The 20,669-nt window shown below is 40.5% G+C and overlaps 1 protein-coding gene across 1 annotated transcript in view; it reads right to left on the minus strand.

The window, feature by feature from the left end:
* LOC139211001 (collagen type XIX alpha 1 chain) overlaps positions 1–20,669 on the minus strand; it is a 92,630-nt gene that overhangs the window by 64,023 nt on the left and 7,938 nt on the right. Inside the window, exons 5-10 of the mRNA XM_070841238.1 lie at positions 18,368–18,491; positions 18,006–18,281; positions 17,395–17,475; positions 16,618–16,737; positions 10,466–10,501; positions 7,410–7,454 (exon numbers count right to left, since the gene is read on the minus strand). Of these exons, the coding sequence (XP_070697339.1) occupies positions 7,410–7,454; positions 10,466–10,501; positions 16,618–16,737; positions 17,395–17,475; positions 18,006–18,281; positions 18,368–18,491 (682 nt within the window). The remainder of the gene's footprint in view (positions 1–7,409; positions 7,455–10,465; positions 10,502–16,617; positions 16,738–17,394; positions 17,476–18,005; positions 18,282–18,367; positions 18,492–20,669) is intronic.

The raw sequence follows: 20,669 nt of genomic DNA on the forward strand, positions 1-20,669 counted from the left end.
TTCCCTCGCTGCGTTTCGGCTTTAGCAAGGACTGTGACTGTCATTGCTTCTGCACCTTGAAGCAGAGGACCTGGGGGGTAAGAACTGAGCCACGAAAGCTCGCGGCAAAGTCAAGCCTCTCGGTGGTGAAACGTGAAAGAAGGACAGCTGCGATAAAGAGTGATAGCTGATGAATGAGGCTTGACACATATTGACAGGCTAAATTTGCAGCAAGCCTTGTTAGGTGTGACACATTTGGGCCAGTAGCAGCAACTCTTTGAAATAGGTTAGGGTGGGGGGGGGGACAGGGAAGATGGGGAGTGTGATTGGTCTGTAAAATGACTCAGAAATACAATAATTTGTCATGGTTAAATTTAGAGTTAGAAGGGCTATTAATAGTGAATTATACATCTGCAGAAGATGATTACCTACCTTTATCACATTAAGCCTGGCTTCACCAGAGACGTGACTAATTCATTGCCTATTCCCAGCAAGCCTCGTATTAAACACTACCATTCAGAAAACAGCAGCTGATACTGATGTAAAATATTGGCCCCTATAGTAACACCAGCTGATACAGCTACCCTATAAGTTGCACTTAAAGTGGCATGATTGTGACATAATTTGATCGGATTGTATCACTTTATGTGGGACTCAGCCCACACACACTGTCAATAATAGGGCAGCTGTCTCGTATCTGTGCACGAGAGCCCGATTCTTTATTTAAATCGACAGTCTAACCACTTTACTGGGGCAATCTGACACAAGGGGATCCAGAAGCAGTTATTACCAGAGCTGCGGCAGGAACGAAGGAGCATCAGAGTACAGAGCTCATCTGATAACAAGAAGGTAAACAACTTCAGGTTCTGTTGATTGTGGAAGAGTGCTTGAAGAATCCTGCCACCATTTTTTCACAATAGTAAAACCACATATCTGTGCAATACTTTAGCTTCATCTATTGAAGAAAAAAAAGAATCAAATAAAGAGTTAAAGGGCACAAGTTTAAATAGAAGCTGTGATTGTTGTTTCCAGGAGAATCAGAAATGAGGTAAATATCTGTCACATCCTGCATTAGCCTCCAAAGTTCGTAAAAAAGTTAATATAATGGAGCTAATATCTCTTTAAAATGAAGCCCCAAAAATGATATATGTACAGTTTGTACATCCTAAAACAACATTTCAGCCTCAAACTGTCACATTTAAGTCAGAACTACAAAATAATACTATTACTGTAGGGTTTTGTTACAAGTCATAAATATTTAACGCAATGTTTTACATCACTGTTGCAAAATGAACTCCCCCTCCCCGGCATCCTCCTCTGCAGACTGCAGACACGAGACAATATGTTTACAGAGGGGTTGACAGGGAACTGCCATAATACAAACTGAATAATGCAACTGGAATTTTGCAAGGTGGTGAGTTATTCTTCCCGTGGCACATGTCCTTATCAGGAACCAAATTCAGGTCAGTCAGAGGCTCAGTCAATCATACAGTCACTCTGTCGCCATATATTGACTTGCTCAGCCTGTTTTACAGTCTAGCCGAGCTTTTGCACATGTTGTGGCTAATCTGTGTGCCACAAAAAAATGTTTTCTACCGGTAAGTATTCTAATTATAACAGCGAACAAAGCAGTTTTACATAAAAGATAAAGAATTTATCAAGATTCCCAAATGCAAATGCAGGTGATGCTCACTTTCCAGCTTGTGGTGTTAATTTAGTATGAAAACAGATACTTTGGCTAAGAAAGAAAAGTAGTGCCCTGTGGGACCTGTGGAAGAGCACAGCATCTGGTCTTGTCTGTAATAATGTACATAATAGGAACCAGTGCAATTAAAACTCAGCCTTCACTTTTCTTTTAGCTCAGGTTTTTTGCCAGTGTTGCAAATTTTGAAATAAATCTTACTCCGGCACACAAAATGAACACACACACACACAATTAATTCAGTTGGTGCTTTGTGTATGTTCACTATATGTTTTGGTTTCTAATATTAGAGCACAATTGCTTGTCAAAATACATAGTTTTATTGTGTCAAAAAGCTTTTATGTGATTGTTTTAGATAATTGATTGATATTGTGGAAAATGTTTTAAACATATATCTAAAAATACAGCACTTTACCTGCCGATTTTATGAGCTTACCAATATGTAAAGTTGTCCCAGAGCATCCTCTCATCTTATTTATCTCCCCTCTACCTACAGACACTTTCATTATAATGTTGTTCAAGTGTTAGAAATAACAGCAAATCTAAATGTCAACTTGAGTAGAGAGAGAAAAGATATAATTGTGTCAAATATCACAGTATTTTGAACCTATGAGGAGTGTATATATATAGATATATATCTATATATCTATATAGAGATATAGAGATACAGAGATACAGAGAGATAGAGAGATAGATAGATATACATACATACATATATATGAGACTCCACGTCTCCACACATGAAAGACTTGGCAGTGTAACTTGTTATATACCGAGGGATAAGATCATCTTAAAGTCAAAAAGAAAGGATTCCTTAAAATGTAAATGGCTGGATGTGTTGTCAGTGCAGCAGTAACTCAGATGTTGATCCAAATGATGTTGTTTTAAACTGGCCAACACTAAGTTATTCAATTATGATGTGTGTTGATGATTGTCAAGAAGGTCCCATCTCTGATGTAGGAAATATCTAATGACCCCTTAAGGGAAAAAGTGTATTTTTTTCTTGTTTTTTTATTCTTTTTATGATCCTTCCTTCCACACCATAGCCTAGCTACGATGCTGCCCTTCTATCTAATGGACTCAGTCATGAGCCCACAGGCCCAATTCAGGTGCATAGTGACATGGAGGGAGATGAAGCCTACAGGGGCCGGATATATTGTTAGCTTTTGTTGCAAGCTGTGGGCTTTGTTGCATCTACAAAGAGGGATGAAGGAGGGAGAAGGGGCTAGGAATAGGCCGGTGCTGGCAGTGTGGCTCTCGTTCCTGCAGCACGAGGTCAGAACACTGTGGGGAGCTGTGTACACTTGCCTGCTAATTACACACACCACTGTGTCTCGTCACTCCTGTCGCGGTGGGGCCACAAGACAATCTGGCAGCTCCCCAGCACAAGACAACCAAAGCAAGCAAATAAACAGAGCCAGAGAAGCAGGGATGTACAAATGCAGTCTAATTACGTTTACTTATACCTTTTACCAAACAGAGCAGCTGCAGGTCAGCGCCCCTGTCTGACAAAAGGTAGACTGATTGCAAGTTTTAGTTACTGTGCACAGTTTAATCATCACAAACTGGGTTTGGCCTATTGGGGAGAGGCTAAATTAAAATTGTAGATGTACTAAGTATTCAGATTCCCATTCTGGTGGGAAAATGTGGTAATACTGAATGACAGGCCTTTAAAGCCCCGTGGAACAGGATCTCTAAGTAACATAGATATCTTGAGTGCCGGCCTACAAATGCCAGAGAGGTTACAGCAGGAAATGCCTTTTGTGACTTTCCATTTGCTCAGCGATACACCACCACATACAGTGTGCTTTAAGACTAATCACACCGCCGTGGTGTGCTAGGAAAGAGAAGAGGAAAGCTTGGTAACGTGCCTATTACCCTGCATGAATGACTGTAGTTTACCAAGGTAGCCTAGGTAATGGCCATTGTGAGGATATCAGAGTACCGGACATCCTCTGGTGCAGAGGATATCATGTTCTATCGGTGTTGTTTGACTCCTTTTTTCTACGACACTTCACTCTTCAACTGAACATCATGTATCCACAAATGTAACTTGGATTACCCGCAAGATAACACGGTGTGCACCCCTTCTGTCCCTTAGGACTGGTATCTGCAAAACGATACTAGATCACATGCTCATACGTAGGATTCTGGCTTCTCAGGTGTCTACTCGGGCCTTAAATAACAAACTGGCTTTAAAAATGGAATATGAGCTAATTGCAGTAAAGGGACAGGTCGGGTAATAGAGTCTGGTAGTCACAGTAAATAGGTTGACTGAAGTCATCAAGTAGGTTTAATTGTGCAACATAAAAGTTTTTAATTTGTTTCCAGTCAGAGATAGTAACCTACATCTTACTATCTTTAGCAGGCTCCCAACTTGCTCTCCTTTAACCCTTTAAATAAATACAAGGAGCACTGACAACCACAGTTTACTGAAAATAAAACTGAATTATATGTTTTAATGGGAGCATTAAAAGGCACAATGCAAAATTCAATTCACTAACTGAGTTTCCTCTCAATATTAAAGCAATTGAGACTAAATCAAACTCAATTAACTGAGTCAACCACCACTTAATGGCAGATTTAATTGTATCTAACACCATCATTACATTAGATGTCAGATATATAAATACAAATACATATCATACATATTTATTGCTCTCACTGTTTTACACACCTGAAGGAACCGTGCAACAGCCAAACGATCTGTGTGAGATCTACATTGCAGACCCAGAACATCTGCAGCGTATGGCCTGCAAATAGTAATAGTCTCTTAGAGGTGATTACAGTCGATGATTAACTGGTTAGGAGAGGGCAGCCTTATTGCAGTCTTATTCAGCTGATGTGGCTCGGCCTCGTCCACCGACTTATGGAGGCACTGGGGATAGTGGTTTTAACCCATTGTAATGCCCGATGCCCACTGTTGAGACATGGGTTACCTCCTATCTTTCATTCCAGTGTCCTGCCTTCGTATTAATCTAGATCAAATACAAGGTTCAGGTCAAAGCAAATCAAATAAATCACAGAAAAGCTGCGGAAAAGACTAATAATGAATACCCCATCACAGCCTGATTAATGCTGTGTTTCCATGGGTAAGGAGACCGTGTTGGAGCTTAGACTTAACTGGCTTCCACAGAATTTCAAGAAGGGTGCAAACTGTAAAGTACCAATTGTGATAAACGGCTGAAACTTGTGTTGGTTATTTGCTGGAAACCAGTAAATGACAGAAATGAAACCAACTGAGAATATCACCTTCCGCGGTTGTTCCCCTCAGCTCTGCAGAGCGTTTTATCAGCTCAGTTGAAGACAGACAAAGTTAGTTAAGTGCAAGTAGGCGACTGTTTACGGGCGAGTTAAGTGATGTGGTCACAGCTTGTTTCCACTGCTCCCAAGTAGCCCACAAATCAGAACCTTTTTAGCACCCATTTTTAAGTGATAAGAAACATTTATTCACTTCGTAGAATAATTAAAACTGCATCCACTGCAGAGAAGAGGTACTGATGTCATCCCAGTGCTTCCAGTACAAAGACACGTCCAGGACACGTTAACATACTTTGCTGAAGGACAAAACCCTGCTAAGCTAGGCTAAACACATTCCACAGCCGTCCTTTATTATACACAATGGGCGTCTGCAAACAAGCCGGCTAGAAGCGATGCTTCACAAATGCAGTCCCCATTTCTCAACTTTTCTTTATTTCAAGTCACTCCAGAAAGTGGGGCACAGTATAATAAACCCCTGGAGGGTACACATGGTGAGCCATGCGAGCGTGACCAAAGAAAGCCCAACAGCCCACATGGGATGCACAAAGATCAAAAACAAGTCACCTCTCCTGCTGCCCCTCTAGGAAAACATATTTGTGCCCCTGACATACCCCTGCACTGGATACACAGAGGTGAAATTGATATTGATCTGAGTCATCTGACTTTGGGCTTAATGGCATGACAGTGTAATTCTCAAAATTGATGGTGTGTTCCTTTAACTGTGCATGAATGAATGAATGAATGAACGATGATAGCTTCCTCACAAACACCGAGCAGAGGAGATCAGATAATCAGAATAATTTGTTGATATAACATAAACTGCTGAACATGCATGATATAGAGTAAAAAATCACTTTTCAGACACCGTCTGGTGACGTTATTCCCCAAAAGCAACACATCTAGAAACTTCTTGTGACCCTGAACACAATGTTACGCTGACTGCCCTAAATTTATTCCAAGACTTCACTAACTCTGATTCAGCAGCAGCCTGACTCGTTGTAGTCGCCCGTCCCTCCTCAGACAGGCCCGGACTCAATCTACTGATATGCAAACGAACGGATGACACCAACTGACTTGAAAAAGGGTTTGAACACAGACTCGGTTTCTGTCTAGTGAACAAGCTTCCAGCTGTTCTGACATCCAGTGAACTGGAGCCCAGGGTGATCCGGTGAGAGAAGAGAGACAGTCTGATCTGAGGAATCACTCACATTCTTCCATTAGTGTGTGCGGTGTTATTATAACTTCAAATCAGACAGACATTGATGGGGATGGAGCTAATTTCCAGTTAGGTGGTCTCACTCTCCTTCAGATTGATCATGTCATTCATATGCAAATATGCGCATGACGTCAACTGGCCTTTCAAGCCGCCAAGAGCTACTTACCTTGGAACAAAGCGAGCCATGTGTTTGTTGAGTTTACAATGTGCCAATTCTGCTTTATTTTGTCTTTTTTATCTATTTTACTTGACCGACGACACATTTACGATTACTTTTATCCACGGTAACCATCTCAGGGTAATTCAGGGAAATACTGACAGAGGATCCAAGTTGATCCTTCCTAAGTTGACCAGCGTCCTTATTATCTTTAGTGAAGAGTAAAACAACAGTACCCACTGTAAGAGAGGCCACATTATCAGCAGCTGTACCATTAACACAACAGAAGGATTATATCTGCTGAAGAATGTATGCTCAGATTGAATCACTACTTCACACTCCGACTGTAGCTCCAAATTCTTGTTTTCCCCCCCAAGTTTTCTTTTCTGATTCCTCTCAGAGTATTTGCTAAGGCAGAGTGCGGGTCCACAGCCTGCAGGGAGGTTGATTTCTGTGGCAGCTGTTTGTCTACTCAAGGGGGTGATGATGATGAAAATAAGTCCCTTCACTAAGCCACTTTAAACTGACCATCTGCACAGCCACCATCCACTGAGATTGTGCTATTGTGGGCAAACAAATGCTGTACAACATAAAGCACCCTTTGAAGGAATGTGCACTAATGATGCTCTCAGCTGACAAACAAAAAAATAAAAGTCATTTCTACTGCGTTGGGGTTTAGCTGAAGAAAAAGGAATAATTTACTAGTACTTCTTGTTATGGTTAACAGTAATTACATTAGTTGCATTACTGCAGCCAGATTTAAAAGCATGCAATAAAGTTTAACCTGAACTGACATGGAAAGGGCTTACAGTAATTTGAAAAATTAGTTTGGTCCATTAGTATGCCAAGCCTATGGTAGCATACACATCAATTAATTTCACTGCAGAAGGACATTGCGGGCTGGAACACACTTAGATCTACTTCAGATATGACAGGCACCTGAAAACAGCCACACAGAAACCTGTGCTTTGCTCCTACTCCCAGGGCATCACACAGAAAATGAAAAGCCTATAAGAATTGATTCCCTGACGAAACTAGATCTGGCTGATGTGCTATGTATGGAATATATGTCTGCTGGAGATAGTAGTACTTACCTTCTCCCCATCGATTCCCTTTTGCCCTTCTGCTCCAAGTTCCCCCTGCAATCACAAGATTGAAAGTTAAAAGGCAAAGAAAAGACCCTTGAAAAGTTCATACTTCAATCTTTTTTTTTTTTTTTTCTATTTTACAGCCATTACATCTAAACAATTTGGCATGGCTCTTTAATACCACATTCTTGTAACACACACTCTCCAAATTCTGGAGTATGATTGAGAAGGAGCACGACCACAATGAAGAACTAAATAATATGTGATATTGTGAAATGTGATAAAACATGATATCTAAAAATATTTGGTGCATAAACTAAGGAATACATGAATCCACAAATCCACTTAAATCACGTCAAGTCAGTTTTATTTTATACAGCCTGATGTCACAAATCACTAACTGGCATCAAAGGGCTTTACAATCTGTGTTGCAACACAAATGCATTGGGGGGGGTGAAATATGGAAGAAACCTCAGGAAGAGCAACAGAGCAGGGACTCCTCTCCAGGACAGACAGACAGACAGACATGTGCACAGAATAAACCAACACAGTAAAACGACTGTATGGACAACAGGGATGACACAATTATAGAGATTTACTAAAAGCATGGAGGAGTTATTGTACTTTTAAGAAAACCATTTATCCCTTTAAACATGCAAAGTTAAACACACCAAGGGACTCCATAATGTAATCACACCACTGCTCAGATGGACTGTGTGGTGTATGCATGACATTTCTATTCCATTATTCTTGAGTTTGGGGGTTTACAAGAGTGCGTCACACAGAAAAGGCAGGACAAAACAAGAAATCTTTACCACATGCAGCAATTTATATAAGTAAAACTGTGCTAGAGGGGCCCAAAGTGTCTAGAGTAGCTCTCGTCTTGTCCTTACTGGTGCAATAAAGTTAAATCCCAAACTCTAAAACTCACTCAAAGCTCCTTCAAGTTGAGTTCACTGAGGAACCGCACACTTTCACCGCAGTGACAACAATACAAAAACACACTTGGGAACCATATATATCAAATTCTCCACAATATTGTTTGCTTAGTGAACCCACTGCTTCGTTTGAGCTTCAGAAAAGTCTATAGCATGAGTAAGATTATATGTTGTCAGGGAATAAGCCGTCAGAGGCTTATTTCCACAAATATAACATCTCAGAGGCTTATTCTCACAAATATCTTCCTGATCACTGATTCTTCTTCAGCTCCCCAGCTCCTACTTTCCACACACTCTGCCAGAAATGTGTGAGATGTCTTGGAACTTTTTGGCTCCGTTATTAGAGTGTAACCTATACAGTTTCATGACCTCAGCTGGCCCATAAAGCTCAAGCAAACTGCCATTTTATAGTGTCCAAGGGCAACCATATAATCACTCTTATGGTATCGACAGCTGCATGAAGTTGTTGTCGCTCACAATATGGCTACCAAAAGAGCCCGAACGTGTCTGACGCTCTGTCCAAGGACGCCTTTTAAACCACAAGTACCATGCGCCACTTGTACAGAACACACGTTTATATGACTATTGTGATCATGAACACACACTCACACACTCATAATATAACAAAGCACTTCATGTTTTGCACAGTATCACATCATCAAAAGCTTTATTGATAAGGAACTGAGCTACAAGAAGTGGTACTGCGCAATAGCACCAACATCTAATACCACTGCTCTTCCTCTTAATGTAGACTTTTCTTGTGCACTGTTGTGTAACGAAACAGCTTAAGCCGGCTCCTGAACGTCATCTCACAAAAGCCCAAGTGGAGAGAGCTGTGCCATTAAGTGCTATTCCCTATTCCATGTCTCAAGGTTCATTGGCAAATATGTCACCCCACAGTGAGCTTAACATCTTCAGTGGATATAGGTGCAGGATTAAGCCATCTTCCACACCCAGGAATGATCCTGTTTACGGCCGATGCATCAAACGCTCCCACAACAATCTATATCACATGTGAGAATTTCAATGCAATGAAATATCTGGCTATGTGTTTTATTTTTTTTTTCTGAGAATAGAATCACAATCCCAACAAAAAAACATGAAAAATACAACAAGACATTGTCACTTTGAGACACAGAAGCAGCCCCATGTACCGGCGCCACAGTAAGTGGTGGTTTCTGGTGACGGGACACTGACGGCGATTGACACAGACATCCCAGATGCCACATTTGATGGTCAACAATCTTTACTGATGAAAATATCATAGAATGAGAAAGCAACAGAATAGTGGTCCCGGTAAACAGTAATTTCACTGGAAGTATTTGAAATCTGGCAATTTTCTCAGCTCTTCAGGACTATAACAGCAACAGTGAAGTGCAAAATAAGCTCTTAGCCACTCTTAAAGCTTCCATTAAAAGTACATGCATTTTTCTCCCAATTTAAATGTCAGACTCCAAAAGCAACGTCTGTCACTCCTGACCCCCATTATCGGCCTGAGAAGAATAGAGACGCTTACATATTACCTTAAATGCACACCAAGTTATGCAAGCCATTTAATTTTTCACACCAGCATGAGTGAGACACCGAGGCCCCCCTCCTCCATGCACACACAGCCCGCCAGCTAGTCGAAGCAGCTAGTGCAGCCACAAGGCCACAGTTCCCTACTGGCTTCCCACCCAGGAAAGCTGCCAACTGTGTCCAATGGGGCACCGCTGCTTGGGACTGAAGTCGCGTCTCTGTAGCAGCACCATTCACCCCGTGCCAACCAGGCACCCACTTGCTGGTGTAATTTGATTTTAGAGATTGCTTTGTTTTCTGTGTCGCCGTGGCAAACGCACAAAGCAAGTCAGTGATTCAATCCAGTGATATTGGTAAATGGTCTCAGAGAGGGGGCAGTTACGGATTCCATAAAGCACTGAACAAAAAAAAGAGCCACCTGCTATTCACTGGATCTGAAAACCAGGACATAAAAACAAAAATCTATTTGAAACTGTAACAAAATGTGCTGATAAAAATCATCAAAGATAAGTTCCCATCTGACTTCCTGTCAATCACGTCTTTAATCACAGCTTTAATTGATGAAAAAAAAAGTTTTTTCAGTTGTTCCATCAGTGGGCAGCCTACCTTGTGTCCTGGGTTTCCAGCCTCCCCCGAGTCCCCCTGTGACGGGAACAACAACACACAGAACGGTTAGTGAAAGGTCTCTCGTTCGCACATTAGTGAATAGCTTTTATGAATGCTTGTCATTTCATCAGTGATCTTTCTCCTACAGCTGCTCCACAAGTTGCTGCTGACACAGTGGCTCAGCAGCTGCAGAGCGGGATACTATTTCCCCAACAACTGGAGAGCAGAAAAATGAGCCTTGTTAAGGTTCATTGTATTATTTTAATGATTCTATCATTTAAAAACAAAAGGAGAGGAACGACAAGACAGGAGGAAGAGGCTGCTCGTCTTCGGGGTTATAACTTTACAGGGCAGAATGTGAAAGGAAAGCAAAGGGAACAAATCGTCCACGATAGTGTTGAAAGAGAGAGAAGGTGGAGGTAGAAAATTATTCAACAAATTAAGCTAAAACAGAACTTGCTGCAAGCGAAGAATCTAATTAAACATGATGCCCATTCATGGTCACATCTTCATTACAATCCCAGTTCGTTAGAACTCAATAGGCTTGTTCAGGAGGAACAAGAAAATGTGGGTGAACCTAATAACAGATGCCGTCTTTACTCCACAGGTTAGGAAGTCATTATTAAAGACAACGCGCCCGGTCTACCTTTTATAAACACTTAGTTTTTGATCCACGCAAACACAGCTGTTTAGTGAAGTGAACAAACGACGAGATATTAAGATTCAGTGATTATTCCGTTTGTACGAGACAACAGACGTTCACAGCTGCTGATGCCGTTCATTAAGAGGAGATAAACCTCATATAAAACGGAGAAGGGAATATATGGATTTAGAGGTGTTTTCAATTTAGCTTTCATTGATTTAAAATTCCTCTTCAACCATGGACACAAAACCCCCCATTTAGAAAAAGCTACTAATATTTTAACATTGATGAATATAATAGAAACAATAGAGGGTTTTGACAGCTAATCAAAATTCAGTGCCAGCGCAATAATAAACTGTCTTGACTGCAAATATTCACTTTGGAGATGCAATGGGCTCAAATTGAATTAGAGGGTGCTAATTGAAAACACAAGCCAGAAGGGCAGGAGAGTTGTAAATGGTGAAAAACAAATTAAGGGTATTGTAAAAGAGGAAGAAGTTTTAATTTCACCATTATGCCTGCGTTTTTTTTTTTTTTTTTTCTTTTGCATGTACATGCAGGAGCTGTAAATCTAGTAATACCAGGGTTTATGTGCAAGGCCATAGAAAATGGATTTCCTTTCAAGTAAGCTGCATTCTTATAACCCAATCCTTATCTGTTTAATTTCCTGAGGGATTCTGGATTAATCATAGCAGTTTAATCCCTTTGCAGTGCATTAGAATCCTCCATCAAACTCTGACTGTAATGCGGGATAGTACTTTCTGTTGGAGTAACATAGCCAAAGTAATCCACACACACTTTCCCAAGAAACCTTCTGTGTAGGTCACGATGATTGGCCTGCAGTTCTCATTATGGCTGTTTTAAATGCTCTAAATTGCCCAGATGTCTTTGATTAATCTCTACAAAGTCAAGCTAAATTGTTAATAAGTATACTCTCATTTCTTTTTAATCTTATACAGACAGAGATTCTCGTGTTTGTAATTGAAAGTCTCCTGAGCTTACCTTATTAACAGTATTTGCTATGACTTTGCTACCCCCTTTTAATGCATTATAATATATATCTAAAAGGAGAGCAGCACCATTTAATAGTGGTGGAAACCCCCCTTGGAAATATAGGGATCAATATGAATTAAATGTGCTTCAACAAAAGTGCAGTGTTACCATAATTTACCAGACAGATTAAAAGGTCAGAGTGAATAAGAGAAAAGCTTCAGAATCACTGTATGTGACTGTGTCACTGATATTCTGCAAATACGCCTCAAAATAAACCTCTTTTCTTACGTTTGTCTCTCAGTGATTGTGGAATATGAACATTTGCAAATCCCACCAGACGTGCAAACTATTTTTCACTTGATGATTGGTGACTTTTTGTTGTATCTGCCGCTCTTCTATCCTGCTCCAGTTGCTTATTTCAGTGAAACTTTTTGACTAAAGTCAGTGAGGAGAACACTGCATTTACTGCTCTGACGTCGAACCATCTGCAGATCTTCCTGCGCTATCAAATCAAACACACTTTAACCTTAAACCAAGATTTTAAAGTGTGTCACCAAAACTGTTGCAGCCAGTTTATCAAACACATTAACTCAAACTCTAAATCAGGTAAATTAAATCATCTGAGCCGCACCGCTGTCAGCGTGCTAATTGAGAGCAGCACTGGAGCTGCTCTCCCTGGTAATGTATTGATTTCACTCAACATTTAAACAAATGTCTCCTGGCCTGAGATTTATTAAGTAAAGCTTTAACCTTGGATTCCATGTGGTATTTTTCGACATTGACAATGTCTTCATCGCTCATGCTGCAGCAACAGTTCACTACACTGCGTATGTTTGAGGAGGTGAAGAAGATGAACAGGGGGATTAGGAGGGAAAGGAGGCTGAAATGAAGCAGATGATGGACCTCTCAAGACCCGAAGTGGGAGTGGGGGGGAGAGGGAAAGAAGTGTATCCGCCGTCATCCCTGTGTCTTTACGGTGCATACAAAAGATTTAAAATACACAATTGTTCATATTTACTTTAAAACCATCAGTTAAGGACAGAATCTTACAGACAAAAGGAAGAAAACTTAATAATTTCTGTTTCAGCAAATTACTCTTTGTGTATAATATTCATCCACATTCAAACAGTGGGTCTAATATCATCAGAAAAATAAAAACGTTATGAAAATCCTGTGTTTTTCTGATATGTTTGCACCAGTTAACCACCACAAAACTACAGGGCACAGTCCTGATCAAGTTTTACCTTAACTTCATTGATTTAGTGTTCGAGCCAGTAATGGGATTTGTTATGAATTTTGTTGTTCAGTAAGTAAACAAATGGTGCCAAGTATTGATTTGTTGAAGACCTGAAATTAGATTTCAGGTGTTAAGAGTGCGAGTCACTGACTCATAGCAGAAGACACGGCCTGCAGAAATGATAGGAAGAAAATTGCCGGTGCTCCTGAAAATCATGTTGTAACATCACAGCTCAGTAATCTATGACTCTAAGTACCCTGTGAGCCTGGTTTTTTTTTTTGTATACATGATAAAAGATGTGTACTGATGCTGATGTGCTCCTGGGCTTTGCTTCAAAACTAACTTGGGGAATATATGAAGAACTTCTCATGGTCCTTGCTATACATGCTGCCTTCTGTGAAATGTTAAACTGTCTGATGCATTCTTACTCGCTGAATGGAGTCATATCAGCCAGTAATTAATCACCAGCACCAGCACCACACTCAGGGTGCACATACATGGACGCATTACAGCTTGAGAGCTGATCCCTACTGGGTCAATTAAGAGCTATTAGAGGCCAATTATAGCGCAATTACCAAGTTTGATTGGTACAATCTGTTGCTATACACACACACACACACACACACAGAAAATAATAGCCTACAGTCCTGACCACACAATGCAAGAAATATTTAATAATATTTTAATATACGATAAGATCCATGCTTGTTTTAAAGAGTGCAGACTAAAGAGAGTCACTTTAAAGAGTAATTTAACCAAAAAAACACTGTAATAACTGTAACTAGATAACTAGATATCTCTATTACACTATTTAGGACAGGACAGTGACTTAAAGTGTCACGACAGTCTTCAGTAACCAGACCAAATGGTGTGTGGTTGGTGCTGTTTATGGGTAAAACAGCATTAAACACACTGGGCTCATACACACACTTTAAAAGTGACAACAGTTCATTATGGAAACAGCACAAGAAGAAAATCCCTCAATTCAAAATTCCAGTGCTGGGATTTACAGGTATAACGATTTTACACCCGCCTGTATGTCGCCTTCATGCCTTCCAGGAATGAGTGGTTTTCCAGAAACAAAAGTCTACCAGCCATCCTGCATATCTTAATCCCACAGCCACATCATGGTAATTAGGACACTGACCCCAAAAGCCATCTGGTCTTATCAGGCATACAGTACCACCACCTGTTCATCCTTATGAATTCCATTCATAGCCGAACGCATTCTCCCTTGGTTCTTTTTTTAACCTTGCACAGAACACTCAAAGGGGATTTCATACTCAAACAATGAGATTTGTCGAATGAAAAATAACACTTTTTTGTCTGGGTGTTTGGTGGTTCGTGTACTGTATCTTTTCTGTTGTCATCCGACCGACACAACACCCACAATTTTTAGTGACTGGGCATTTACCTCTTACAATCTCACCTGTCTATTGAGCTTTCACGGGGAGACGATTGTTGCCTTTTCGAAGTAACCTTTATTATAGTGACTGGAAAAGTGTATAATTTCCAAATTCACACACCGTGGCTGGTTTGCAAGAAAATTCACCTTGTGAAGGTAATTGTATTCTGGCATCTCTGAAGGACCTCGTCTGCTGCACATGAAACCCCCGTCTGACACTTTCAACGTATACACTGGCTTGCTGAGAAATGAATTTAGAACAAAGTATAAATTTGTCCTACAGGCACTTGCTCTTTGTCTTGACATTTAGATCTTGCAGCCACTGCAACCAGTGGCACTGGCCACAAAGAAAACCCACGGCAGCAGTTGTGAGTCTCATTGGAGAACAAAAGTATGGTTATTTACAGGGACAAAGCACAGTGGCCCACTGATAATACTCTCTATGATTAAATGAATTATGCATTATGTATGACTTGTTGAACGTGATACTATCTATACGTGGGCCACCTAAGTCTGCAGTGAAAACACACTGCATCTCCAGCATTCACTTAACCCCTGCATGTTTCCTTTTGAATAAATACCAAGAATAAATAGCGCATATCCCCATCATAAAACGGTTGTACATACCTTGTCCCCTTTCTCCCCTTTTTCTCCCGGCAATCCAATTACACCTGGAAGACCAGCATCTCCCTGTGCACATAACATGCATTAGCAGGTTTAAAAGATTTCTTGTAATCAGAGAAAAGAATGTGGCTTTTGCTACTGGAGCTCTTTCTATCACACTGATTTATGCCATCAACACACATCCTGGACATTCATGATACCCGATGGTTGATTCTGGTATCTAAAGAATTTTTCAAAAGGAAACACACATGTATAGACCACTCTCTTCGTCTGGGTTTGTTTAATTCCGGATGTCAGTTTTTAAAGAAAACTCCCGTCCTCTTTATTCATAAATTGGTTACTGTTGCCATGGTGATACATAGAAAGGCATTGTGCTACATTTTGTATTGGTGTAAGGGTTATTTCTATAGATGCTGCATACCCAGTAATAATAATAATAATAATAATAATAATAATAAAAGGGCTGTCTTTGTTATAAGTTCATCTGGTTATGTTGGGCTGGATGAAGCCATGTTACTGTAGTCTAACTTTTGAGTCCTCTCCCTTTAGTGATATTTACATTATGGCAGAAAACTAGAATTTAGTATTTATAAAATCACGTCAGTCTGAAAATACTGTACAGTTTATTCAACTGATTTCTGAAGAATAGTACTCAAGAAGTAAGATGTTTTAACATGAAAGGAATTATAAAGTCTAAGTGTTCCTCCACAAAAGAAAAATCTTTATCATTTGAGTTCTAATACTGAAAATGAGTTTTTATTGAGTTCTAATCTGGGACCCCACAATGTTGATTTGACTCTTAGTCCTATGAATAGTTTATTCTGTTTATTCTAATTTACAGGCAAAATGTAAAAATGATAAAGGACTGGGCATGGAAGTGGACATTACCTTGGAGCTGTACCATCTGCCCCCTCTTCAAAGAGGCCTCGAAGCTTTCAGCTCTCAGTTTGCATTTCAATCCCACGTTAATATTTGTAGTTGAAAGAATCCTTTTGCATTTTCATTCAATTTATAGCAGGGTGGCGTATGAGCTGTTCGGGAGAATTACACCTGTGCTTACTAATAGATTATGGCTGGACTGCCCCTGGTTGGCATCCAAAGAAAATACTTTTTGGTATAAAGGCCTTTTAACAGGCTGTTTAGTGCCTATAAAGGATTGAGTGCATGCAGTGTAAATCAGTGCTGGTTCAGTTACAATACACATTACACTTACTCAATTAGAGGCTCTTGTTTGGTGGGATTGATTGTACCTTTTCAGCTGGACAGTGACATCTGTCAATTGACCGTGCGGCCGGCTGAGACAGCATCTGGGGGAGCTGGGCTGTAACCAGGGGAGGGGAAGTCCCATTAAATGTCTTCTTGGCTTCACACTGGATCAATACAGAAATTTCACCATTTAGACACCTTCCTTTGTCACGGCTGCTTCACGGCAAAAAGAAGTCTCTGCGATGCACACAGTTTTATGTGGCACATATTCACATCACGAGTACAACATACATGCAGCGAAACATACAAAACCACAAAGCATGCAAAGCAGACGTCGGTCCCCCTCCGAGCTGTGACAATTCCCCAGGAGTAACTTTACACGGACGTGACAGCATGCTTATGGAGACGTGTAATGGTAAGGGGTCAAAGGTCATCTCTCCATTTGGAGTCACTGTAACATTATCTCTTATTGATTATACGGCGGTGGAAGATCTCGGTCATTAAGTTTCTATCTGGGGACGCGTACCCTCATGGACAAAACCTTGTTACACTTTCCATTGTCTGGTCACACCGGTTAAAATAAGACAGTCGAGCCAGTGCGGCCAAGACGTCTGGCGAGCGCACTTAAATCTGTGACCTATTTAAGGACAGCTGTCTGTCTCAAACACATACTGTGTCTCCTCATTTATGTCTTTAGTAGTGAAATGCATTACAGAGGACAGATACGAACACACGTGCTCTCATGCGTTCTTACTACTTGTCATTTTATTCAAAACAAACAGTGGGTGTTATTACTATGGTGACACATCATAGCACTTTACCTTTGGCTCCAGTAGCTCACAGCAATTTTCCATTTCAGCCATGTAAGGGTCACAGTAGATTAGCATTTGTTTCAATTCAATCTGTGGAAAAGAGCTGTCATTAAAAGGGCCATTCCAGCATCATAAGTAGTTTCATCATCACACCGTGTTCCTGTTTTTACTGACAAAGGTCTGCCCTTGTCCCGTCAAGAGAGAACAGTTTGTTCAAATGCCAGCTGGTCTAGCTCATCACATCCAAACTGGAAATGTGAATTTAAATTTTTCGGATTTACCGACGGATTTACATCTCTACAAACCACGTGGACCAAAAAGTCAGCTGCTAATGCTACTTAAGCTAAGTTGTGACTCAGAAGCACTGGGTGATGAAATGACATAGCTGACCTAATGTTTCTTTCGCACTTTGGGGCATCTGTGAGAATGAGCGTGACACATATGACACAATAGAGGATTTACACAGATTAAGAAAATATGTCCCTGAAGCGTGTTTTAAAGAGCCTCTGAAAGCATTGGGAGAACATTTCTGTGAGGACAGTACGCTCCTAAATACTTAAATAGTGCTGTACATTTAGCTGAAGATGAGAAATAAAAGATAAGGTTTGCGTGGGACATACATCTACAGGCCGTCCATCCTCCATTCGGGTTGTGATGAGTGTGCGCCCACTGGGGTCAATGCTGTCCTTCTCATCAGTCAGTCTCTTTTCTATTAGCTTGCAGTCCATGTAAATGGAGACTATGTTGCTCTGTACAGAAATGCTCAGCTTGTGCCACTGGCGATCAAAGAGGGCATGCAGGTCACGGCTTTTAAATGTGTAGCGCAGAGTGTTCTTCAGCAGGCCCTGGAAAGAAAACTCCACCGTCTTCTTTCCACCGTCAACCACAACGGACACCTGAGGAGCAGAGAGGACATTTAAAAACAGGGCTCTCACAGCAAGAAAACATCCATCCCATCATGAAAACATACAGAAAGGCCCACCTGGCTTCCTCTTGACTCGTCGAATACCTGCCAAAGATACCAGCGGTCTTTTTTTGTGGTTCTTCTTACGCGGAAGAGGGTCACAAGAGAATATTCACTTGAGAGGCCATTTGGAAATATTGTTCTACGAGAAAGAAAAACAAAAAAAACAAAACATGGAATGATTCTCACAGAAAATCAACACCAGGTCATTAAAACATCACAAAAACTAAACATAATAAAGCACAATTTCATTTCTCAGCATTGAACGTAAACTATTTTAAAAGCTTTCAGCGGCCGAACAACGAACCAGCCAATCAGCTTCAGTGATCAATAAAACGTTTCAATCATCCCGCAGCAGAGCGACTCACATAAGTAAACCTGACCGACTTGATCCCATTTAGCTTGATGAATTTTATACTGGCTTCCGTGTCATTCAGATAATGAAAACATATAGAAATTGATCCAAAGTCACAGAAGCCAATCTTTTACCTCACCGAGATACGACGTGCTACAGTTATGGGGTTATGTGCTGCTGCAGCTTTATGTGTGCGACCTCAGCTGCTCCATAAAGTTGAATAACAATTCTGTGTTCACAGCTGAAAATGTGTTCCAGCAGACGCAAAATATGCAGAGAAAATAGGGAATATATAGGAAAAACAATATCATATTTCAAATCACACCCACTCCCACATGAATTACAGCTTATTGAGTAACCCATCTCTCAGCCCACACCCCCACTCTCTAATTTTATACAATGCGTAAAATGAACAACAAAACATTGTACCCTTCAGAACACTCTAACCCTAGCCCCAACTCCAGACTCGGATTAACAGTCAAAAGTGGAGGAGCATAAACATAATAAATCAAGATCAGCAAAAATAATAATAATGCAATGATAAGGTCATTGAGGAGGCAGAGCACAGCCTGGGGGAGGGAGAGAGAGAGAGTTCCTTCAGACAGGTTGGAAATTAGTTTTCACTCCAATATATCATCTCCTATTCTCTCAGAGCTTCATACCCTCTTCTATTGTGTCCCTTGAATTCTTTGAGATTTCGGTGTAAACGGTACATGACTAAAATGATAAATACACCAAGTTAAAGCTCTCGAAAAAAAATCAAATGCTTCTTAGAGAGGCCAAGGACTGGGAAGGTTATTTGTTGCCCAAGGGGTAAAAGACTATTTCAGCTGCAAATCAATATAAAAAGTGGCAGTGCAATTTATAAAAATGGGGATTTATAAAATAAATTCAGCACAGCATATTTCCATGCAGCACATACAGTAACTGCTTGTTCTGAATGTGTTAGACATTATTACAAGAGGCAGTGTACATTCAGGCAAGTTTAATATAACTGAGAGACTCTGCAGGGCGGTTTTCTGTTCGGGCGGCGGAGTTCACACGCATCTTTACAAAGTCTCCAACTTACTCTGCTCTTATTTCAAAACACGGTGTGTTAGTGTGGCACACTTGATCTCCGAGGGCTCACAGGGTTAAAGTTCCTGACCTCGTGTTGACGGCCATCTGTGGCTAAATGGCTAAACCCGGCGCTCCGTGTACGGACGGGACGGGCACCTGAAGCCTGCATTAAACGGGACCGTGGGGCTAAATGATTATAGACCGTTGTGTTGATCAAACATTATTGGTTTTTGCTGTCAGTATTGGAGACATTAAGAAAAAATCTCATTCCATTTATCTCACAACTCTGTTTCTAATCTGCGATAAGATTAAGACACTCGTCTGCTTTTTCACACACACACACACTGTATTTTCTTTGCACTAAATAATTGCTTATATCATCTGTTTTGCATTTCCATCATCACAACATTACAGAGTTTCTAACAATAAGTTCAAACTGTTGCTTTTGCAGTAAATAACTGTAGCATTTCAATTAACACAATATTGTCTGTGATCGTGACAAAGCTGCTGTTAATTTCTCTGTTGTACACATGAGGAAGTAAACCAACATCAATTCTGTTCTTACTGTGTTTAGTTTTTTACCAATAAGAACTAATAAAAGTCCAGTTAAAGCACTGGATTGATGAACAGTGTCAGTAAAAAGCAGCTCTTCCCTCCGTGTAGGCTGGTTTGAGCGCTGGTTTTCTGCCACAGTGGAAAAAGTAAGTAAAGTGTTGTAAGTGATAATGACTGAATGAAAAGGCTCTGCATTCATTTCCCCTTCTCCCACGCTACAGCGCCAAAACAACTTTTACAATTTAGTGTTTGTGACTCTGCCAACCATGTCTTATCCCAGCTTCATTTGCATATATGCGTATTTCATTTTGCATAGGCGAACAAGTGTAAGTCAAACATTGTTTGCATTCT

This window comes from Pempheris klunzingeri, chromosome 12 (genome assembly GCF_042242105.1).
Source record: "Pempheris klunzingeri isolate RE-2024b chromosome 12, fPemKlu1.hap1, whole genome shotgun sequence".
Lineage (NCBI taxonomy): Eukaryota > Metazoa > Chordata > Actinopteri > Acropomatiformes > Pempheridae > Pempheris > Pempheris klunzingeri.